A 26,089-nucleotide genomic window follows, 5' to 3' on the forward strand; every position below is an offset into this window, starting at 1 on the left:
TCTTAAATATAATCCACATCACTAGAAGTAAAACACTGGAACTTACATTATAGCAGCTTTAACAGACGCATGGTAAACATCAGTACATCAGCAGCACACGGCAAACACACAGGCCGGCCGCATGTGTTTGGAGACAAAGGACAAGGAGAGAACGGGAATCCAGTCCTGCTTTTATAGTGGGAGGAAGTGAGGTCACCACCACAGGTACCACTGAACCCCATTGTGGTGCCTCCTTGTGGAGCGGAGGGGAAATTAACCTTGCAGTTTCTGACAACGTGACACTTTGGCTGAGATGGCCCGCTTGGCCGACACTGGCAAATACTCTGAGGGACCTAATAATTCAGCTCTAAAATGCAACTGATAGCCCAGGGAAGAAAAAATTAAATGAGTGATTGAGTGGTTACGCACATTAAAGATTGTCACAGCATTGTTTGTGACAAGTCACTTTCAAAACCAAAGTCCAAGACACAATATATTAAAGATCTTTATTCTCACATGGTAATTGTTAAAACATTGACCAGTGTGTTGTAACCAGGCCAATCTTCTTAAAACATATACTGTAGCTGTGATTTCTATCATATACTATTATTATGATTAAATATGGAACCAATCATTTGCTCTTTTAGGTCCTGAATCTTCCAATGAGCATCTAAAACCACCAGTGACACATCAAGCTGTGCCTTCTTTTATGTTATTTATTCATAAACTAAATAATAAGTCATGTTTTAAATCCAAAACCTTTAGACAAACTTGAGCCTAAATTAGAATGAGCTCTTTGAATGTTAACACCTTTGTCTGTCTGTCTGTCTGTCTGTCTGTCTGTCTGTCTGTCTGTCTGTGTGTGTGTGTGTGTGTGTGTGTGTGTGTGTGTGGTAAACACATCAAGGGCCCCATTTTCGCCAGTGACTTACCCAGATTATCCCTTAACTTCTTTGCCATTTCTTTACTATTTTTAAAAACATTTTCAAATAGTTCAACTAGACGATTTACATCGACACCTTGTGCGCTTGTAGATTGGCTATTTGAAAATAGTAAAGCAATCCACAGAAGTTTAGGGATAGTGGGTAAGGCACTGGCAAAAATAGGGCCCCAAATGCAGAGAGACAGTGTAGGGCCTCAGTAAACTACCATCACAGGTAAACCAAGAACCTATAGCATCAGTCTAACCAATATCCTGTCAAAATAATAATCTATACATTGAAACTATAGGATGCCAGGCAACCTAGCATCTGTTTAGATAGTCTTTCTTCCTCTCTCTCTTTCGCTCATTCTGCATTTTCTCTGTGTTTGTGTCTCTCATATTATCGTTCCATCGCTGTTGTTGTTGTTGTTCTGTCACTCTGTGCTTTAATACTTTTAACAATGTTTAAGTTATATATCACATTCATTCTTTACAACACTGTTCACCTGTCTGTCTGTCTGTCTGTCTGTCTGTCTGTCTGTCTGTCTGTCTGTCTGTCTGTCTGTCTGTCTGGTCTGTGATCAATGTGAGGAGTTGTGTTTAGTTTACTGTGAGGAACATGGACCTCCTGTGTTCAGAGTAAGTCCTCATGCACCAGTAGGAGTACCTCACATAGCCAAGAAGACCCTGCCTCGTAGATTTTAGGTAAAGCTACGTGTGTGTGTGTGTGTGTGTGTGTGTGTGTGTGTGTGTGTGTGTGTGTGTGTGTGTGTGTGCGTGCGTGCGTGCATGCAGATTAAACGGTCACACATTCCAAAAGCTGGTCTAGGGGTGAATTAGACCTGCCTACACCTAGGGGTGATTTCATATTAAATATGTTGCTCCTGATTTTGACTTTATTTAATGAATCTGTTACTGAATCTATTGATTTAATATGTTGTTAAATGGTTTTGTCTGAATATTCTGAATTAATCTGTTTATTGAATCTATTTATTGAATCTGTTGTAACCTGCTTTTATGTGAATGTATTGATGATGTCTGTTGTAACCTGATTTTATGTGAATGTATTGACGGAATCTGTTGTAACCTGATTTTGAGTGAATGTATTGACGGAATCTGTTGTTACCTGGTTTTGAATAAATCTATTGACTTAATCTGTTATTGCCTGATGTTGCTTTAATCTCACAACGTCTTGCGTGACAAGAGTATTGTGATTAATAGTCCAAAAAGATTATATTGATTATATCCTCATACCCAACACCAAATTAAGTCCTGTGTTTCCTTGTTGTCTGCCAGTGGTCCCAGCATGGTTTGTACTGAGCTGGAAACACTGCTGGGTCAAAGAGCTGGAAACACTGCTGGGTCAAAGAGCTGGAAACACTGCTGGGTCAAAGAGCTGGAAACACTGCTGGGTAAAAGAGCTGGAAACAAAGCTGGGTCAAAGAGCTGGAAACAAAGCTGGGTCAAAGAGCTGGAAACAAAGCTGGGTCAAAAGAGTTTTTGTCACATATGTGTTTGTTTTTTATTTGATTTGCCATTTTCAGCCACTAGGTGACACTATAGCAATGGTATTCTTTCCTGTCATCAAAAGCGTTCCTCCCTTTTGTCATCTAGGGCCTAAATGACACAAATGGAAGCGTGCTTTAGGGGATCCAAGAGGAAATCTAACCACATTCAAAAATGTTCTTCCATAACCAACAGTCAAAGGAAGCTTAGAATTCAGATGGTGTCTTATTCCAGTCACATATATTAACACATTTAACTCTTTAACTGCCAAAAACGGGAATTCCCGTCCGATGGCTCTATGGCTATCATGGCCAATTCCTCAAAGGAACTAGGAGATAACGCTATCCAAAAAATTGCTGCTACATTCACTTCAATGTTAAAAAACAAACGGAGGAAAAATGCACCTTTTTCCTGGCACTGGGACGACACAGTCTGAAATAAGTGTGGCAGTGAAAGAGTTAATATGTTTTGCATTAATTGTACAGTATTCAGCAATGACACTTCATAATACTGCTAAAAACAATAACAAGTGAACTGCTGGAGTGCTTCTGTTGCTTTACATCACCATCAATACAGTGTTAATGTGAAATATATACAATAATTACATTAAATAAACATATACAACAATTCTTAAAGTAATACTAGGTAACGTTTTCAACAAAACTAAAGTTAAATTGTATATCTTTTGTGAGTGGCAAAGTTTTCACAACACCCACATGAATTTCACCCCCGGAAGCCTTTTATTTATATATTTTCTATTGAACGTGGACGGGGGGGACTTTCCCGGGAAAATGACGTCATCTGGCCGGAAAACGGAGGCGGAAATGCACTGGTTTCCTGTTTGGCCAGGAACTACCGCAACGGTTTCCTGTTTGGCCAGGAACTACCGCGCTAATAACAAAAAGGAACCTCACGCTGATTTTAAGAGAATGTAGGATTGGAAGATCGAAAAAGAACAGAAAAAGAAAGCACAGCTCATGGTAACTAATACTCCACTGGCTAAGAGAAACGATCCACAGATAGTATAAAACAATTAAAAGAACGCTTTTTGAAACGCTTCCGGCTTCCGGTGAAAACAAATGGAATTCTGGGTAATCGAGGACTACGGAAATTGTATGCAGTGACGGTAATGACCAGCAGAGGTTGCTAAAAATCGTTATTTGTGAATCTACATTGTACAACTTTAAAGTACAAAATGACTAATTCAAGCATATTTGGCTATCAAAAATAAATGTCCCACATCTTTGCATTTTTTTTTTAAAACACACAAAATCTGCATCCTGCTCATAGCTGCACTTCCTGTCACATGCATGAGGTGAGTAAGGTCAAAGGTCATTCCCAGAATCACTTCACTGAAACATCAGCAGTGAAGTGGAGCTCTTCATGCTCTGGTCTAGAGCAGTGCTTTTCAAAGTGGACTTCAGGGACTCCCAGTGGTCCGAGTTCAGGGACCCCCCCAAGAGGGAGTTCTATAGGCTCCCTCAGACGAAGGAGGGGTAGTTTAACTCAATTCACTTGAAATGACTACAATACAAACAAAATGTATTCTAACGATATGTTTCACCGCTGTGTGAACCTACGGTATGTTCAATTATGACATTTAGACAAATTAATTTGAGACAAAATCATATTTCATAATATCAGGGTTCGTAGGACAGAGTCGTTTGAACTGGGGGTCCATGCATGGCTTCATGAAAGCGAATTTGGGGGTCCGCGACACGAAAAAGTCTGAGACCCCCTGGTCTAGAGTCTCAGTCCTGTAGTCCTTTGTTAGGTTGTTCAGAAGTATTGCACTGTTGAATTTACTGTAGGTCCATTCCATTGTTTACTGTAGTACACAACCGTTCATATGAAATCCCCACTGGATATGACCCCGGTCATGACCTTTGGGGAGGCCGTGGCTGAGTGGGTAGAGAGGCCGTCACCGGTTCACCTCCTGGCCCCCGGTCTGTGTCCAAGTGTCCCTGAGCAAGACACTTAACTTAATATATTGCAGTATTGATACTTTTACTTAAGTAAAAAACGTGAGTACTTTTTCCACCACTGGACCCGGGGTTTGCCATCTCCCTCCTTTCATTGTACATCTTTGTTTCTTCTTCTTCCTTTCTTTACAGAGGTATATATATATGTTTTTATATCTATTATGACCAGCTGTGTGGTCAAAACATGTCGGCGTCCTTTTTAATTACGTAGCCACCTAACGATAAAGGCTTAAATATATACGTTTCCTTCCTGTTAGGCGTGTTCTCTTGTTTGGATAAATATTTCATATCTTCGTTCCATTGTCCCAAGAGGAACCACATGTTGTTATGTTTTTGTCCAAAGACTCACTTGAGTCTTTTGTGCCGTCGGTATATGTTTTAGTTTGAAAACAGAATAGTACTTTGTTCGCCGCCGATGGAGCTCAGAAATGGTCGATTCTCTCCTCTCTCTCCGACTGGCCGCCCTCGGCTGTGTTTTCTGAGGGTCCGTTGGGGTCGTCTATGGGGGTCTTTTTCTCGTTGTCTTCGTAGCTCAGGTTTTCGTACATCTGCTTGGCGTGGGGGCTGAGTTTCATCTCCTTGCTGGCTGCAGCCTGCTGCATCCGCAGCAACACCGCCTTGTTCACACCAGGACCTGCAAAATGCAAGAGAATTGTTACTATCTTTCTGTTTCTACCATTACTCTGTCTGTCTGTCTCTCTCTTCATTCAAACAGTGTTGATTTCGTCGACTAAAACTATGACGAAAAATGTTCTTCATGGATGTAAACTAAATAAAAACGAAATAAAAACTAAGCTATGACGACTAAATATGTTGACAATTTCGTCAACAAATAAAAACTAGACTAAAATGTTAGTGAGGGACGAGTGGAGAAGAGATCCAGTAGAACTAAAAGACAAGTCATTTTATGTTTGGTTGCGCTCGGGTGTTGTGCTCTGAAAATAGCAGATCTACAAGCTCACAACGTGTTGCAGTGCGACACGTTGTGAGCTTGTAGATCGGCTATTTTCAGCATGCAACCAAGTGTAAAATCAGCCATTACGACGCCATCAAGGCACCGCCAAAATACATTTCAGTCGACTAAATCAACTGTAGATTTAGTCGACTATAATCTTATGATATTTAGTCGACTAAGACTAGACAAAAACTAAAACATTTCAGATGACTAAAATATGACTAAAACAAAATCAAACATTTGCTGTCAAAATCAACGTGATCAGCAACGTGCATGTCTCTCTCCCTCTTCGACACACACACACACACACACACACCAAAGTAGCTGAGCAGCACAGGTAGGAAGATGAGTCCATGAGTCATCCCCAGCAGTGTGATGACCAGGTTTAACCGGAAGAAGAAGATCTGAGCTGAGCTTTGGCGAACGCCAGAACCACGATGCCAGGCAGGTTGGTCATGGCAACACCTGCTAACACCTGTGTGTGACACACACACACACACACACACACACACACACACACACACACACACACACACACACACACACACACACACACACACACACACACACACACACACACACACACACACACACACACACACACACACACACAGACACTACATTCAGCATAAGGCCGCTCTTATTGTGAAAACTGTAAGCCTAGTGTTAATACTTTCAGCAGGTAAACCTTAAAACAGGTAGATCTTATTAATCCCCTGGGAGAAATTCACAGTCACAGCTTCACCCAGCTGATGGCTGCTCAGGGACAAATAACTGTGTGTTGACAAGTATGCTAGGCAGACCGGGGGTCAAACCGGTGACCTTATAACTACCAGACGACCACTAAGCTGTGACAGTATAGACAGACAGACATACGTACCGCACTGCCCATGTTGGCCGTAGCCTCCTTGGCCCGCTCCACCTGTGTGGGTTGGATGCTGAGGGTGAAGGATCTGGTCATGTGAGACACAAACTCCACAGAGATGCCCACACACTGGAGACCAAACACACACACACACACACACAGGAGACCAAACAAACACACACTGGAGACCAACCACACACACAGGACAACTTACTTAGAAAATCTATATCACCTATACAGTACCTACCAAATTTACAGTTTAGGGATTTACATTAATTTAGGCGTTTAACATTTAGCAGACACTCTTATCCCATTGAGGCCTGAGGTTCCGATTCTACAAAATGTCTTCTAAATCCTAAACAGTTTTCTGAAAAACGTATGTTTCTATATCAGTGGTTTTCAAACTGTTTCATGTCAAGGACCCCCAAAATGATATGAATTTGGCCGCGGACCCCCATCTCAAAATATTTTGTTCCAGGGACCCCCAGAAGCAAAGATTTTAGCTAATGTTTGCTTTAAAAGAATATATATATAAAAAAATGTGCACACATTTTCACGATTAAAAAAAAATAGCAGATCTACAAGCTTGTAGCGCGGCACTCTGTGCTGCGCTATGAGCTTATAAATGGATTCTAAATTGGCATAAATGACATAAATGGATTCTAAATAGACTAATATTATACACAACTAAAGGGTAACTCAGAGAGTGTACAAAACAACAAGTGTACAACTCAGAGAGTGTAAAAAACTCAGAGAGTGTAAAAAATGGAACCAAATGGACCCTAACAGGTCCATTTGGTTCCATTGTGTACACTCTCACAGTTAAATTAACATAGATTTTACAATATAAATTGAGGTCCCAGAGATAGAATTTAGTTTTAGTCATAGTCTTTTGAATACAATTCTGTTTAGTTTTAGTCATATTTTAGTCACCTGAAATGTTTTACTTATAGTCTAGTTTTAGTCGACTAAATACCATAATAGGGGCGGCCATAGCTGAGTGGTTAGTGCGCCCGCCTAGGGAGCCAGGGGCCCTGGTTGCCCCAGGTACGATTCCAGGCCAGGCCAGGCTTCATGTCACTCTGTCTGACGGGAGGAGGAGGAGGAGGACCAGCTTGGAGCGGTCTGGTCAGACACACAGGCAGCGCCGCAGCAACTCATCACAATGCCTGTTATCCCTGCAGAGACCAGACAGACAGATATTACTATCAGGTTTGATACTGTGTGTGTGTGTGTGTGTGTGTGTCTATATACTTGTGAGGGTCAAATGTCCCCACAAGTATAGTAGAATAGACATTGTGAGGACAATCATCCAGGTCCTCACCAGTGAAATGGTTGTTTTATGGTTATTAAATAGTTAAGTTTACAATTAAGTTAAGTTTACAATTAGGAACATATTCAGGTTAGGGTTAAGATTAGACCTTTACCTTTTCAGATGGGGGTTCATGTGGCCAAAATACATATCATTCATTTTGGGGGTCCTTGGCACAAAAAAAGTGTGAGAACTGATTTAGAAGGTATTTATAGAATATGGTCCTCAGGTCTAAACCCATTAAGACCTGGAACACATCTGTGTCACTTTTTGATTTGAGCTAAAAAGCATTATTTTACACTTTGGCTATTCTAAAATATCAGATCTACAAGCTCATAGCGCGGCACCGAGTGCCGCGCTATGAGCTTGTAGATCTGCTATTTTAGAAAAATCGTGAAAGTGTGCAAATCTTTTAATACATATTGTTTTAAAGCGAACATTTCTAACTTGAATCTTTGCTTCTGGGGGTCCCTGGAACAACATATTATGAGATGGGGGTCGGCGGCCAAATATACATATAATGTTGGGGGTCCTTGACATGAAAAAGATTGAGATTCACTGATATAGAAACACATTTGTTTTCAGAATACTGTTGGGATTTAGAAGACATTTATAGAATGGGCTTCAGGTCTTAATGGGTTAATGGGTTAACAACAACAACACATCCTCAATGAAACATTACCTCAACACCACAGCTTTCATCAGTGGTGTAAAGTAACTAAGTATATTTACTCAAGTACTGTACTTAGTGATGAGCAGAGCAGCTTTCATCAGTGGTGTAAAGTAACTAAGTACATTTACTCAAGTACTGTACTTAGTGATGAGCAGAGCAGCTTTCATCAGTGCTGTAAAGTAAGTACATTTACTCCAGTACTGTACTTAGTGATGAGCAGAGCAGCTTTCATCAGTGCTGTAAAGTAACTAAGTACATTTACTCAAGTACTGTACTTAGCGATGAGCAGAGCAGCTTTCATCAGTGCTGTAAAGTAACTAAGTACATTTACTCAAGTACTGTACTTAGTGATGAGCAGAGCAGCTTTCATCAGTGCTGTAAAGTAACTAAGTACATTTACTCAAGTACTGTACTTAGTGATGAGCAGAGCAGCTTTCATCAGTGGTGTAAAGTAACTAAGTACATTTACTCCAGTACTGTACTTAGTGATGAGCAGAGCAGCTTTCATCAGTGGTGTAAAGTAACTAAGTACATTTACTCCAGTACTGTACTTAGTGATGAGCAGAGCAGCTTTCATCAGTGGTGTAAAGTAACTAAGTACATTTACTCAAGTACTGTACTTAGTGATGAGCAGAGCAGCTTTCATTCATCATTGGACACCAACAGCTGAGACAGAGAAAACACACAATAACCACTTAAACCCTCTCTGTAAACTGGACCCAAGACAGCAGATCTACAAGCTCACAATGTGCTGTGAAGCATCATTTGTCCTCTATCAAATCCTATCAAAAATAATTGTCTTACTGGCAAACCTGATAGGAATAATCCTTCGAATCAAATCAATATGAACAAGGAACAGTATGCACTGAACAAGACTAGAATGACATACATGGATTCTAAATTGCACTAATATTTTACACAACTAACGGGCATAGCAGTGGTTCCACAGATAGAAGGTTGTACAAGGTTGTACTTTATAGTTGCATCTGTACAGGTACAAGAGAGAGTGACCAAAAATCTATCATTATCTGGTAATGTGGAGGAGCCTGGGCACATTAACTTCCCCACAAAATATGACAAAACAGTGTCAGCATCACAAACAAACACAGCTCAATACAACACGCACATATATTCACATCACATAAAACACAATGCTTCATCCTGACAAGTTGTAGCTTTTTACCAAGTCAAATAAAAGTGAAATTACACACAATTTCATCAATTCCTCAATACTAAGCAGTTATTTAGCTATGCCAATGGTTCTCAAAGCACTTTTTTTCAACCAACGCTAATATTATGTGTCAATTTGGGGGTTCTTGACATGGAAAAGTTTGAGACCCACTGAGCTAAGCCATTTCTCTCAAAGTGGGGTCCGGGGACCCCCAGGGGTCCTTAAGGGAGTTCCAGGGGGTCCCGAGCTAAATGATGGATAGTTAGGAACCAAATGGACCCTTATGGGTCTGTAACTCAGAGAGTGTACAAATGGAACCAAATGGACACGTTTTGTACACTCTCACAGTTAAATTAACATTGACATTCCCTGGCATATCTTTTGAAATGGGGGTCCGCGGGCTAATAAGTGTCAATTTTGTAACGAACCGTGTATTGTGTGTCTGCTGGTGTGTGTGTGTGTGTGTGCGTGCGTGTGCGTGTGCGTGTGCGTGTGCGTGTGTGTGTGTGTGAGGGGGAGGCGCGCGACAATTGGAGGACTCAAATCAGAGTGGAGAAGACAGAGTGACATCACGCTTTGGGGCCAGTCAAAGGGCGGTGTGATCAAAGGGGCTCCTCCTATACACTCGTTACCAGTGTTGCCATGTCTGCTTATAAATGAGCAATTTGGGGCTTCTTTTTAAGTGTAGTCGCTTCATTGGGCTTGCTTTCTAATGTTTTTTTAAACCAGTGGTTCCCACATTTCTTTTCATGTCAAGGACCCCCAGATTAATATGTATTTGTCTGCAGAGTCGCAGACCCACATCTGAAAATATGTGGTGCCAGGGACCCCCATACAAGATTTGTGTTGTTAAAATGTTTCAAAAATATATACTTTTTTCCCCAATATATTTTTTTTAAATAGCAGATCTACAAGCTCACAGCGTGTCGTGATGTGACACATTGTGAGTTTGTTGATCTGCTATTTTCAAACAGCCAATGTAAAGTGGGGAATAAATGAGCCTAGTTGCTTCTTTTGGGCTTGTTTTCATAGACATGGCCGCTTGTCATTTTTATATTTCTTTGGCTATTCAAAAATAGCAGATCTACAAGCTCATAGTGCGGCACCGAGTGCCGCGCTATGAGCATGTAGATTTTTGAAAAATGTTGAAAATTAGTGGAAATCTTTGAATATGTATATAAATGTTTTTTTTAAAGTGAACATTTGTCACCTTGCTAAACTGATGGCCTAAGTAATTTTTTGAGGAAAATGATATTTTTGCCTAAGTCAGCTCCTCATGACACTGGTAAAATGATCGCCTATATCCTAATTCTTTCTTTCTTCTTTTTCCTTTATTTATTCAGGGAAGCCCATTGAGAGCAAGCTCTCTTTTTCAAGGACGCCCTGATAACAGCATATAAAATATAATACATACATAATGACAAACAATAACAAACATTTGAATCATATTACAGTGTCACAGATGTAAATAAACATAGAGTTACATGAAGAAGGTGCAAATCATGCTATTCCCGCCCCTTTTACAGATATTTTATTATGTATTTATTTATTATTGATAGAATAGTGGGCTGACAGGAAATGGGGAGAGAGATGGGGGGGTTGACATACAGCAAAGATCGTCGGGATCGGGAGTCGAACCCGCGACACACTGTCAAGCTGGATTACCAGCATATGTGGTAAGCGCCTGGATAGGCTTTTGTTTGGCCTAAGTCACTTGTTTTTGTGACTTAGGCCAAAATAATTTTGCCTAAGTCAGGTTTAATCCTATTTAAACCTATTTAAATCGCTTATGTTACATAACTGACAGACAGTGTTATTTTTAAATTAATAGTCATAATTTGTTATAAACGTTTTGGGTGAAATGATTAAGAAATATCTTATAGTTTTGTTTTGGATCCGTTTTTTATTTTTACTAAAAAACTTTACAAAATGACATAGGCCATTAGTTCAGCAAGGTGACGATTTGTAACTCAAATCTTTGCTTCTGGGGGATTTTACAAATGTCTTCTAAATCCCTTTAAAACAGTTTTTTGAAAAAAACGTATACTGCTTTAATAATATCAGTGCTGATCAAACTTTTTCACGTCAAGGACCTCCCAAAAAGATATGCATTTGGCCGTGGACCACAATCTGAAAATATTTTGTTCCAGGGACCCCCCAGAAGCAAAGATTTGAGTTAAAAATGTATATATTAAAAAATGTGCACCTATTTTCATGATTTATTTAAAAGAAAATAGCAGGACTCCAAGCTCATAATGTTATGAGCTTGTAGATCTGCTATTGTTTGAATAGAGACACACGGGGACTACAAATTTCACGCCCACTTTTGAGACAGCGCCGCTACTCGAGGTCCGTTAGAACGATGAACTGCAGCTGCCAATGCATTCCCTATGAGAGGATATGAAAGTTAGCCTACTTTTAAAATTATCCTGCATTAACTGAAGACGATATTGCTTTAAATAAAAATATGTTTCCAAATGTATGGAGTGTCTTTGTCAACATATCTTCTTGTTTTCTTAATAGTTGATGTGTTTCACATTTAATTTGCCACTTTAACGAGTTACCCATAATGCTAACACAGCAGAGGGTAGACAGCAGACAGGCATTTCAGTGACATCACTGTCTTTACGAGCGCCGAGCGCCGACCGACAGCGTACCCACTGTAGAGGCAGGAGAGGCGGTCGCCTGCCCAACTAAGATCTCGCCTCCCCTAAAAAAAAAAATAACCCGAGAATGTGTCATTGCGTGCTTAATGTCCTCAAAGTCACGCATCCAACAAGCTTTGAACTGAGCAGATTGGACCTTCTGTTCCAGAGATAATGACCAAAACCTATTGAAAACGGCCACTTTTGCCAGTTTTCTGGGTATTGAAAACCTCAAGGGATGCGTCCGTGATGCGACCACTTAAAGTCTGGATCTCCGATGCTAGCGGTTTTGACATACTGATGGAGTATATTATAGTATATTGTGGGTAGTATATCGAGATGAAAGATATGGGACATTAAAAAGGACAAATTAAACAAATGGGACAGATTATTAGAACACAAAAAAAAACGCTACAGCCTCAGTAGTTAACCAGTGAAATGACGGTATTTTACAATGCCTCTCATAGAGATTGCATTGAGAGCTGCAGTTCATCGTTCTAACGGACCCCGAGTGTCAAAAGTGGGCGTGGATTTGTAGGCCTTCCGCTTCCGGCCGTGTGTCTCTATAGCCCAAAGAAATCTTAAAATGACACAGATGCGTTCCCGGCCTTAATGGGTTAAGTCTGGCCATCTGCCTTTAGGACAGCAGAGGGCGCTCTTTGACGCCTAAGACTGTTGATGCATACCTGCCATTCATCTCTAATGGTTTGGTATGGGTGATGGGAAGTGACAAACAGGTTTCAGGGAATGAGGATGTTTTCCTGTTCCAGTGCATGAAATGTCTCTCATTTCAGAGCTGGTTAATGGAGAGGTTCACATGGGGGCAGTGGTGAAAAAAGTATTCAAATGTTTATGTAAAAATATCAATACTGCAATGTAGAAGTACAAAAGTATTGGAATCAAAGATCGGCTATTTTTAAATGGCCGAAATGTACATAGGGCTGAGGTGGTTAATGCATGTTTTGTAATAATAAGCTACAAAGTAACTAGTAGCTAAAGTTGTAATGAGGCTTGGATTGATGTTTAGCGAACCTGAACAGCATTTTACCAGCAACGCCGAACACACACACACACACACACACACACACACACACACACACACACACACACACACACACACACACACGCGCGCAAACGCGCGCACAAACACACACACACACACACACACACACACACACACACACACACACACACACACACACACACACACACACACACACACAAACACACCTCTGAAGTAACACTTTGATCACATGACGTGATGGTTTCATCAGTGAGATGTAACGAGGCTTGGATTAGAGGAGCGTCTGTGTGTTCAGTTTACAGAGGTTCCCGGTTTGATTCCTGACTCCTCCTGGATTCATGTTGAAGTGTCCTTGAGCAAGGCACTGAACCCCTAACTGCTTCTGATGAGCAGGTTGGAGGAAAGCCTGGTATTCATTGTTTTTGTTCCCCACATAATGTGAATCAGTTTGTTTGTTTTGTCTCGCTAGTCGTGCTACGAGTTAGAATAAAAGATGAACATACCAAACCATTATTATACCAAAAGAAACAAAACGATTATACCAAACTAAACAAGTTTTAAACTAGGGGAATCATTTTGGAGGCGCAAAGCGCTGGAGGTTCCGGTCATGGGTTCCGGCCGCCTGATGACGTAAAGTTATTTCCACTCCAGACCGGACCAGAAACCTGAAAATGGTATTTGATCCCAGGCTACCTTTAACCACTCTGATGCTCCAAGATGTCACCTTTGACCTTTGACCAAGAAGATGTTGAGTTAGGAGGTCAAATGTGACTCCTTTGTGTGAGAATGTAGAACACCTTAGCTTATAAATTATTAAAAGTAAATGAATAGACTAAATAGACTTTTACTGCACAGCCTTCCAATCCAATGGTCTCTGGGTTCTGTCCATATGAAGTGTTAAACACTGTGTAACACTGCTGTAGAACCATATGTGTGACATTCAGTTTATTTGGTGAGACTATTCTCTTACCAGACCTGAACAGTGTTTGTGTAAAGTTTGGTGTGGATTGGAACCCCCCACCCGTTGCCCTCCAACAGCAACTACATGGGAAACATTATTTATTTTATTCATGTTTTAAATCATCTGTAATCACTCAGGGGGAGGGGGGGCGAGGAGAGAATAAAAGATGAATTAAACAAAGATATTTACATACTGTATTTACATGAGGAGACATATGCATAAGGTACAGTATGTACGTGAGGAGACATAAGGTGCATAAGGTACAACAGTATGTACATGAGGAGACATAAGGTGCATAAGGTACTGTATGTATATATATGAGGAGACATAAGGTGCATAAGGTACAGTATGTACATGAGGTTAGACATAAGGTGCATCAGGTACAGTATGTATATGAGGAGACATAAGGTGCATAAGGTACAGTATGTACATGAGGAGACATAAGGTGCATAAGGTACAGTATGTACATGAGGTTAGACATAAGGTGTATAAGGTACAGCGTGTACATGAGAAGACATAAGGTGCATAAGGTACAGTATGTACATGAGGTTAGACATAAGGTGCATAAGGTACAGTATGTACATGAGGAGAAATAAGGTGCATAAGCAGCAGCTATATACCATACATGATTATGTGCAATAATCCAGACTGTCGTCTTTCTGGAAACAGGTGATGTAACATCATATCTTTAATCTGATTGGCTGATTTTTCTGAACTACAGAACGAGTCCTCCTTCATTCTCTTTCAGACTCCAGAACTTCTCTTTCAGTAAACATCTGTTTATTCTGATCTGTTTATTCTGATCTGTTTATTCTGATCTGTTTATTCTCATCTATTAAATTCAGTTCAGTGATGATGAAGATTACAGCCACCCTCCTCATCCTCTCCTCTGTACTTCATGTCAAAGCGATCCCAGGAAGTAAGTACATTATATTTATGTTATTATATAATATATACATTTATATCTACTGTTATTATATAAAACCAAAGATGAATAATGCACATTACCAACAAGTGACACACATGCACGCACGCACGAACGCACACACACACACACACACACACACACACACACACACACACACACACACACACACACACACACACACACACACACACACACACACACACACACACACACACACACACACACACACACACACACACACACACACACACACACACACACACACACACACTCCTTTTACTACCTGTAATATTGAATCTTGAATGTTGGTCCAAATACATAAACATTAAAACAGATGTTAGGAACTGTTGTTGTGACATCATGAAATATGGAGAATATAATATAATACATCATGAAAATGAGGGTTTTGTGCAGAGGGAGGAGGAGGGGCCTATTATAGAACCCTGGGGATTCCAGAAACCTCACACCTCCATATTTCATCATACAAGAGTGTTGCACACATATGGTTGTACATTTTTATTTTAGAAATCTGACATGATTTGATACCTGGGTTGTTGTGACATCATTAAATATATGTTTCCTTATTAATTACTTTCATAATAAAGATAAATAAATACATACAAACATTTGAATCTGTTTCAGTGTGAATACAACGTTTGACAGGAAGCTACTTTTAATATCCAACCTTTCACTTCATATAAGAACCAAACATGATTGTTTAACATGATGATTATGTGTTATTGTCACTGTGAAGAAGTTTGTTGTTGAATTTAATGTCATCTTTGTTTTATTTCCAGTGTTCCATGAGACGATTAAAGTCCTTGGCTGTTCAGACACAGTTAAAGACTCATATAAAGAGTGGATGATAGCACTGGATGGTGAAGTGATGGTGTATGCAGACTACAACAAAGGGAAGGTGGTGGAGCCTCAGCCTCCATTTGTAGATCATATCACCTGGTCAGCAGCTTATCAAACTGCTTTGGGTGAACAGGCGATCTGCAAAGCCAACCTGGACACCGCTCGCACTACCTTGAAGAAACCACCAGTGAAAGGTACATGAATACTATTAACACAATAGTTATTAACTAAAACGGTTGAATATACACGCACGCGCACACACACACACACACACACACACACACACACACACACACACACACACACACACACACACACACACACACACACACACACACACACACACACACACACACACACACACACACACACACACACACACACACACTCAAAATCCAAGATAATACGATTATACAACAGTTACCATCAAAATAAAATATATCAAAATTAAGTCTGGGACTCGATTAAAAAATGATTAATCTAATTAAAGTTAGGGTAAGAACAAATTAACAAATTAACAAAAAGTTAATTGTTAAAAGGGTAAAGCACTATATTGTGATAGTAATCATTGCTATAGAGTGTTTGTTCAGTAACAGGAGTCTCCCCGTCATTTTCAGGTAGGTGACAAAATCTCAGCCAATCAGGAGAGAGTACCCATTTATCAGCTTCATGTTTATGGTGTTCCAGTTACAATTTTGTATCTGCTCATTTCTTTGTGTCATCACTTCCAACTTTAACTTGTTTACTCTTTATCTTGACTGAGTTCTCTATCCTGATTGGATAAAATTGGAAATTAAACTGAAACTGAACTTAAAATGCATGTTCTGTTTAATAAAGAGGTGGAGAGACGTGGAGACTCCTGTTACTGCACAAACACTCTATCAATGTTGAGTACTATCAGAATATAGAGCTATTTAACACTTATTTTAACCAAAGAAAATCACTTACCCTACCTTTAATTAAAGGCTTTCTAATTAATTAATCAAAATGAATCGCATTTTAATCGCATATCAACATTTTACCTGAGAACAGTCAACAGTGAGAAGCAATTTTTTCAAATGGATTTTGGTATACGTCTTTAAGTACTGTACATGTACTCAAGTACTGTACTTAAGTACAAGTTTGAGGTATTTGTACTTTACTCGAGTATTTCCAATTTCTAATACTTTTACTTCTACTCCACTACATCTCAGAGTCAAATATTGTACTTTTACTCCACTAGAATTATTTGAAAACTTTAGTTATTAGTTACTTTTTAGATTTAGATTATTATTAAAAAACATACAGTAACCACTTCAGCCATTCATCGGCCATTTGAAAATAGCCGATCTATAAGCGTGATGCATTGTGAGCTTGTAGATCTGCTATTTTCAAAAGATTTGTATACATTTGAAAACTTTAAATGGGGACATTTTGTATAATGAGTACTTTTACTTTTGGTACCTTAAGTACATTTTGATGCAAATACTTTTATACTTTTACTCAAGTATTTTGAATTCCGGACTTTCAATTAACAGAGTATTTCTGCATTGCAGTGTTGATACTTTTACTTAAGTAAAACATTTGAGTACTTTTTCCACCACTGCAGGCTGGTAGTGTGTTGTTACCGTTGTTTTATGGTCGTTTAATTTATCAAACTGAACATTAATGACATTTTTTATTGTCTATTTCCAGATGGATATGTGTACTATATGGCTGCCCAATGTGTGTTTAACTCCAGTGAGCTGAAGGACATACAGTACATACAGACATATAATTTCGATGGTGATGAGTTCATCAGGTGGGACAGTAGAGTAGATCAGTTTGTTGGATACACTGAGTTTGGTGTGAAGAACGCAGAGCGCTGGAATAAAGATCCTACATTCCTGGCTGATATGAGAGCAAACCGAGAGGCACGCTGCAAACCCAACATTGAGGGCTACTACACCCATGCTCTGAACAAGAGAGGTGAGCTGATCTCAGAGCAGCACTCAACACTCATCACCTCATAAACTATAACATGACAGCATAATAAATCATTCTATTCAGAGATGATTAATGGTGTTAAGATCTACAAGCTCACAGCATGTGGTGTCACCATCGTACACTGAGTATAAATGAAACATATAGATCTATAGGCTATTTCTGAGCGTTTTCACCATCATATAGGCCTAATGACCTGCCTAAAATAGAGACACCAGGATTAATGTTTTTAAATTAACATTAAAAATAACCATGCAGGCTAAAACACACCTCTATACACTTCATTTCACCTCCTGATTTTATATTTTAATTATTGTCTTTTACTAGTTTTTTTTGTATGTTTTTAATCACTTTAGTAATATTTTACAGGATTATGTGTATTGTTTTGTTTGTTTCTACTCTTGTTCATTTGAGCTATTTTCATAAAATGATATTGCGCACTGTGTAACTGTGAATTATTTAATATGTTTAAATGACGTTATATAAATGAATTCTACGTTGTAGAAAACTGTAGACTGTAGAATCTACAGTACTCTGGTGCCATCTGGTGGCCAAACACTGACATTTGCAGTTACAATTTACAATCCCTCAGACGCTCTTAATCCAGAGTGATTCACAGTAAGCAAGGAAAACACAAGGTAATACATCAAATGCATAGAAATAGTAATCTAGGATCATAGGTAAACGAGGAACCTATCATCAGTTTAAACCATTGGTTCTCAAAGTGGGGTCCGGGGACCCCCAGGGGTCCTTGGGAGGATTCCAGGGGGTCCCCAGCAAAATGTGTTAATATAGCATCACAATCATTTTAACCACTTTAACCTTTTAAACTTTGGTTATTAAAAAATAGCAGATATACAAGCTTATAGAGTGCCGCGCTATGAGCTTGTATATCTGCTAATTTTTTTTTTATCGTGAAAACAAATCTTTGAATATATTTTTTTCAAAGCGAACATTTGTGACTCAAATCTTTGCTTCTGGGGGGTCCCTGGAACAAAATATTTTTAGATGGGGGTCCGCGGCAAAAGACATATCATTTTGGGGGTCGTTGACATGAAAAAGTTTGAGAACCACTGGTCTAAACAGTATAATATCAAACAAATAAATAATACTTTGAAACTATAGGATGCCAGGTCAACAATGAACCTGGCATCTGTCTACATAACATGATATCTAAAATACATGTTAAGATTTGCATAAGACTGCAAGGTCATCAAGGCTAGGTCTAGTGCTACAGGCTGAGGTGGAGTCTGAAGAGGAGAGTCTTCAGATTACTATGGAATTGGGAGTGAGTCTGCAGTTCTAACTGCAAACAGGAGTTTGTTCCACTGTTTGGGAGCCAGAATGGAGCAGAGTCTGGGACGTGTGGAGCGTTGTCCAGGGTGTTTTAGAGAAGAGAGAAGAGTCTGGGACGTGTGGAGCGTTGTCCAGTGTGTTTTAGAGAAGAGAGAAGAGTCTGGGACGTGTGGAGCGTTGTCCAGGGTGTTTTAGAGAAGAGAGAAGAGTCTGGGACGTGTGGAACATTGTCCAGGGTGTTTTAGAGAAGAGAGAAGAGTCTGGGACGTGTGGAGCGTTGTCCAGGGTGTTTTAGAGAAGAGAGAAGAGTCTGGGACGTGTGGAGCGTTGTCCAGGGTGTTTTAGAGAAGAGAGAAGAGTCTAGGACGGGTGGAGGGTGAGGGGTTGTAAGGTTGGATCAGGTTTGAAGATGTGGGGGTGTCATACGTTTGGTTGCTTTGTAGGCCAACATCAGTGTTTTGTACTCTGTGAGGGCAGCAACTGGGAGCCAATAGAGGGAGAGGAGAACGGGGGAGAGCCGGGAAACGTGAACATTTTGGCTGGTTGAAGACCAAGTGTGTTGCAGCTTTCTGGATCATTTGGATCTCATTTGAATGATGTACAATTATTAATGATAATGACATTTTTCTATAACGGTTATACAATAATAATAATAATAATAATAATAATAATCTTATTTATCCAGTGGAGCCCAAAGTGAGACTGAAGTCAGAGACTCCCCCTCGTCGTGGTGAACACACTCACATGCTGAGGTGCAGCAGCTACGACTTCTATCCTAAAGTGATCCTGGTGACCTGGTGGATAGGTCAAGAACCTTTGACCTCTGGTCTCTCCTCTACTGACGAGCTGTCTGATGGAGACTGGTACTACCAGTACCACTCCTACCTGGAGTACACACCCAGGTACACACCTAACAGACACCTATACATATAAATACACATCTAATAGACACCTATACATATATATTTTTTAAATAAAACAAGTGTTACTCACTTGCTGACAATTGACCATTAATTGGTAGGCTAATATTAAGTCAACACACACACACACACACACACACACACACACACACACACACACACACACACACACACACACACACACACACACACACACACACACACACACACACACACACACACACACACACACACACACACACACACACACACACACACACACACACACACACACAACTACGCAGCAAGCTCGTCGTCGTGCAAGCATGACGAACGCACACAGAGACCCGCGAGTGAGTGTGCTATACATGAATACACACACAGGAATACGTTATAACGTTACTAAGTTCTGCCTCTTGCCTTCCTATTTTTTCTGCAATGTGGAGGGAATAGTGGAATACACAATAAACACTAGAGCGGAGGAGAGCCCAGCGGGGCATTCACGCTCCTACACAAAAATAGTCAATATAGTCAAACCAAAAAACTAAATAATAACAAAGATCAACGGATCCATGTGTCGAATCGCAGCGTGTTTCAGCGTGTAGATCAGCTACTTTCACAATCTGTCCTAATGTTAGTGCTAATTAACAGCTGCTCACTCACTGCCAGACCGGGCGGGGAGGAGGGGCCGCTTCAGCTCTGAGCAGATCCACATGGACAAACATTCAACTTGAGGACACACGCACGTCATGATTATTTTAGGTGGAGAAAATATCAGTATAAGCTTATCTTATTGCCTATAACGGTCTAGTGCTATGGTGCCAATTGTAGTTGTGTTTTTAATCTTACATTTAAATATAATAGTTCATCGCTTAGTTATTATGAAGAGCGGCATGGCTCATTGTGGGTGCCCCCCTGATGACAATGTGTTCAGATGGGGGGGGTCAATTCAGTGAAGAGACGACACAATGCAGCCAAACTCTGAACCGAACCAACCAATCATTTGAACACAACATTTCAGTGAACTGAACCCAATGATTCAGTTCATTGAAAACACTGATCATTCCATCACTAGCAGGATCAAAGACAGAACCTTGTGGTCCAAAGGAGAGTGTTCTACCAACTGAGCTACTCTTCCTACTAAGATACACTATTGACAAAGTATAGGTCAATTGTTGTTTGAATGGACTGAGTTGTTTCTACTTTGATGGTTACTGTAGTTGCAGGGAGGGTGCTGGGAGGTTAGGTTTTTAAGTAGTTTACTAATAACTTGTTCATGATCTATTAACTATTTATAGCATAGTTTTAAATCATTAACCGACTGTTTAACACGTTATGAATAACACATCATTTACTAATTATAAACTAAACTAATAATTTATGAATGATTAATTTGCTATTATAAGGGAAGGTTATTTAAAGTGTTAACATGTTCACACAGTTAATATTTTGATTCTTATTGGTTTATTGTCTTTTCACAGAACACCTGGGTGTGTTTTCAGAGAAGCAGAGAGTCATCGCTGAAATACATGTGTGTCCATTCAGCTTTTAAATAGTCGTAACAGCAGCACAATGATGACATCATCAACCTTTTAGGGTTAAGGTTAGGTTTAGGCATAGTTTTTGTGAATTTAAAGGTTAGTGTTAAGGTTAAGGTTAGGTTTATAGGCATAGTTTCTGTGAGGTTATTGTTAGGGTTAAGGTTAGGTTTAGGCATAGTGGCCCTCATTTTATCAACGCGGTTTAGACCAAATAATGGGCGTACGGCGAGATCACCGCAACTTTCGGCATTTATCAATATATCCTGACGTTGCCTTTACCGTACCGCACGCTCCAATCTCACGTCTGCTCGGGAGCAGTTGTAGACTTTGGATGCACCCGTTTGTTCCATTGTAGACAGGCAGAGCAGCATTCTCTGACCGTCTGACAGGCATCTGAACATATGTATCCACTCCAAAATGTATCTAACACACTAATAAATAATCCCTGTGAAAATATATCATTTTATATAATAATTTAAACAAACTGCTTTAACAGTCATTCAGATAAGATTGCAGATCTGGCTGCATGGAAAATAGCAGATCTACAAGCTCACAAGCTTGTAGATCTGATATTTTCAAAATATACGAGCGCTTTTGCAAGAGCATTTTCGGGAGTCAGGACTACCGACCATCTTTTCATGGACAGTGAGCTCTACAAACTTACAGTAGCGTGTCCTATGGTATGGAGTTATGTAGGCTACAACCTGGCTGGGTTAAGGAGATAAACCCGACGCTCCAAAGTAACCTTTGCCGAGCGCAGGCTATCTAACGTGGTGGCACGGGATCACTGCAGCCCGCCCGAGTCTCATGGGGAATAGGAATAGCCTACATGATTGCTTTATTTTAGTCTAACTCGAACGCGCACTGCTCGGTATGGGTTAAATAAATGTATTTACAAACGTATTCTATTCATGGCGATCATAATAATATATCATAATATGTCATTCATGTAGGCTACAAGCCTATAGACAAAGATTGTACCGTTACGGATTACATGAAAGACACAGTTGGGCGTGTGTGTGTGTGTGTGTGTGTGTGTGTGTGTGTGTGTGTGTGTGTGTGCGACTTGACAGGCAGTGAGGCGAGGCGAGCGGGGGAAACGCTCTCTTATTGGCTTTTCATGCTTTCTTTGGTCGTATTCTGGTTCTTCATGTCGTAAAATCGGGGCGTTTCGAGAATATTTAAGGGCATGTTATTTAAATGACGCTCGTTTTCAGACGTGAGATTTATCAAAGCTCCGACCAAATGTACGCTAGGATTGGCTGTATAGGATCGCTTCATAAATGTGACTTTGACGTTGGTGTACGGCCGAATTTATGGAAAAATATAAGCTGTTTTTTACGCTCCATTGATAAATGTGGGCCAGTGTTTGTGAAGTTAAAGGTTGGGGTTAGGGTTAGGTTTAGGCATAGTTTTGTGAGGTTAAGGTCAGGGTTATGGTTAGGGTTAAGGTTAAGGTTGGGTTTAGGCATAGTGTTTGTGAGGTTAGGGTTATCTTTTAGGAATAGTTTTTGTGAGGTTAAAGGTCAGGGTTTAGGCGCCACCTGCATGGCGCCACACCAAAGGAAGAGGGAGTCCCAATTAGTGTGGGCGGTTCATCAAATTACTTTGTATAGTTTCTGTCGTCAGAAAACACAAACATAATATTTCAGTTCTACACTATATTGAAACATTAAATAAATGATCACACACACAGTTCTTCATAACATTAATATTAATATCCATTTGAATGGAAGTCAGTCAGCCATGTTTGTGAAAAAGGTTTTATTATTTTATAATTGACCATAAGTCATTTATTATGTAATCATTTATAATGTGTGATAATTCATGTGTTAGGATCATTATGACATGGGTGGACCTAGACCCTCTAGGGTGGTTTGAGGTGATGGGTGGACCTGGACCCAGTAGGGTGGTCTGAGGTGATGGGTGGACCCGGGTCCACCCAAATTAGACAATGGAGACTATGAAATTAATGGGAAACACTGATGACATGCAATCATTTATATTAAGTAATGATTTATATGTGATGATTTATATGTAATCATTATGTAATCCTTTACAATATGTAATCATGAGCAGGTGAGCAGATCTCATTACAACTTAGGAGGGAACCACAAACAAGGAATCTTCTCATCAATAATATCACCAACATAGAGCTAATGCTAGGATTTTAAACTAACTAATAATGGTCACAATGATTACAGTTTGTCTGACATTTGGTATAAAAAGCAAAACACCAAATCCATGTTCAATGCATGAAACAAACTATAATGTTATGTTATGATGTAAATAATCCATTATAGGTTGACATCACATGACTTAATAACAAACACATTAACATGCCTCCATGTTTAACTGCAGGACTTACATGGCAAAGGAAACTTACAAACATTGATACTTGAGAGCGCGGCTGCACACAGAGACACAGACACACACAAGCTGAGCAGAGTTTGATAGTAAGCTGCACTTGGGCGGCCGCGCCTCCTTCCGCGTTCGCAATTAATTCACATCATTTGAGATTTGATTTGATTTGGGTAAAAGATATACGAGCAAAATCACAAAACAACTTAAACCTAGGATAACACATTAAAGCGTAATGAAACACTCGTTTCCAATGTGGTCCTGCAGCATAACTAAAAATAAATAGTCCAATAAATGTATTTGAATTCCCATGAGGTTTTAATTATTCATTTTAATTATGTTAATTAGGAGAATGAGCACTCTGCGTTGTGACAGTGACACGATGAGAGTTAACAATAACAGAAAGGTTGTGCAAACTTTACTAAAATAAAGAACAAAATATGTGTCTATTTCAGACAGTTTAGATATTCCTTGGTCAGTATTATTTATCTTTCCGTTTTTCAGCTCCACTGTTATGTTTCTATCCGTTCATATTGGCTGAACTTCACTCATTAAACTAGTTAACAGCTCTGTGGACAAGTGATGAAGATGATGAAGCTTGTGGATTCATTTATTTGGCAGTTATTGATCAGGACACACGGGTAGCAAAAACAAAACCTTCACAAAGTATTGTGTTTACTGTATGTGAGAATGATTTCTAAAGTGTAATCAGCTTGTATTAAATATAGATTTTAAATTATATCATTTATTTAAAGATACTTTATTGGAGGAACATGTCAGACATGTCCCCTCCTTCCCCCCTGGGATCTGCACCCCTGATCATGAATGGTTTTAAGTTCAGATGTTAGATTTTGGCTTTAATTTGCTTGGTTTGAATGGAATGTCACAATATCAATAAAGGAATGAGAAACATAATTGGGCCTCATGTTTTCTTACATTTCACTCATACAGCATATTCTCTTAACAGTCTGTTAAGAGAAAATACAAGAGAAGCCAACGTTCACATTCACCAAATGTGTTTTTCCCCAGGTGTGCTGAACGATGTGTCCTATCCATGTCGTACCTGAAGTCAGGGTTCAAGATGGGCCCAGATTCATTAAGCTGGTCGTAAATATAGTTCCTAAAGTTAAAGTGTATTTTCTGTAAGCACAAACTGATGTGCAATTTTCACAAAGGGGTGTGTAGATGCCTCAAACATGCGGATCACAGGTGTATGTCATGATGGCTGCCAGCTGGTCAAACGTCAAGAGCGTTCCCGAGAAGTTCATTTGCATTGTTCCACTCTCCATTTCACAACATAAAAGGCAACAGGAAATGAAACATCCAACTTTACCTTCACCGTACTGAACAGTGTTGCCATGTCCGCTTATTTTAAGCGAATGTGGGCTTGCTTCACAATTTTTTAATTATTTTAACTGGTGAATCTCAAATATTTTCATGTCATGGACCCCCAAATTAATGTAGGCCAATTTGTCCCTATAACCCCCCATCTGATAATGTTTTGTGCCAGCTGGAGCCCCGTACCAGATTTGTGTTAGAATGTTTTAAAAAATCTTCCAAATATTGCACATTTTATTTCAAATAAAAGAAAATAGCAGATCTACAAGCTCACAACGCGTCGCATCGCGAAGCGTTGTGAGCTTGTAGATCAGCTATTTTGAAGATTGTCTATTTTCTCCTCCGCAGTGACATTAAGGCATCATAGCCTATCTTCATTATTACGTGTGTTAGGATTTAAAGTTCAAACTGGAGCCACAAACCACCAGGAAACAAAGGTTGCAATCAAATATCCAGTTTATTTAGCCGGATAATGATGTATAGTGTTGACATTGGGTTTCATGATGATTGCCACGGTTCTAAACAAAGACACAAAGAAACAAATTATAATATCATGCCAGATAAAATATCAAACATAGATATGGCCTTTAAATCATATTATACATTAAGGTATTGTATATCATCAAAAAAATAATTGGCCAAGTATTTACTTCATAATATTAAACACATCTAAATATCCATATAACTCAAGTTCATCAATTCTTAAATATAATCCACATCACTAGAAGTAAAACACTTGAACTTACATTATAGCAGGTTTGACAGACGCATGGCAAACATCAGTACATCAGCAGCACACGGCAAACACACAGGCCGGCTGCATGTGTTTGGAGACAAAGGACAAGGAGAGAACGGGAATCCAGTCCTGCTTTTATAGTGGGAGGAAGTGAGGTCACCACCACAGGTACCAC

At 39.6% G+C, this 26,089-nt stretch overlaps 1 protein-coding gene across 7 annotated transcripts in view; it reads left to right on the forward strand.

The window, feature by feature from the left end:
- LOC308087921 (H-2 class II histocompatibility antigen, E-S beta chain-like) overlaps positions 1-26,089 on the forward strand; it is an 89,970-nt gene that overhangs the window by 19,302 nt on the left and 44,579 nt on the right. The window contains exons 1-5 of one of the 7 annotated variants that reach the window (XM_080432170.1): positions 14,759-14,914; positions 15,721-15,975; positions 17,456-17,728; positions 19,725-19,941; positions 21,420-24,715. In XM_080432170.1, coding sequence (XP_080288296.1) covers positions 14,848-14,914; positions 15,721-15,975; positions 17,456-17,728; positions 19,725-19,941; positions 21,420-21,462 — 855 coding nt within the window. In that variant the 5' untranslated portion in view covers positions 14,759-14,847 and the 3' untranslated portion in view covers positions 21,463-24,715. Of the gene's footprint in view, positions 1-14,758; positions 14,915-15,720; positions 15,976-17,455; positions 17,729-19,724; positions 19,942-21,419; positions 24,716-26,089 lie in introns of those variants that run through there. The other 6 variants (XR_013933374.1, XR_013933375.1, XR_013933376.1 and 3 more) reach the window with 6 other exon arrangements.

Source organism: Gymnoscopelus braueri (genome assembly GCF_963280865.1).
Source record: "Gymnoscopelus braueri genome assembly, chromosome: 7".
Classification (NCBI taxonomy): Eukaryota; Metazoa; Chordata; class Actinopteri; order Myctophiformes; family Myctophidae; genus Gymnoscopelus; species Gymnoscopelus braueri.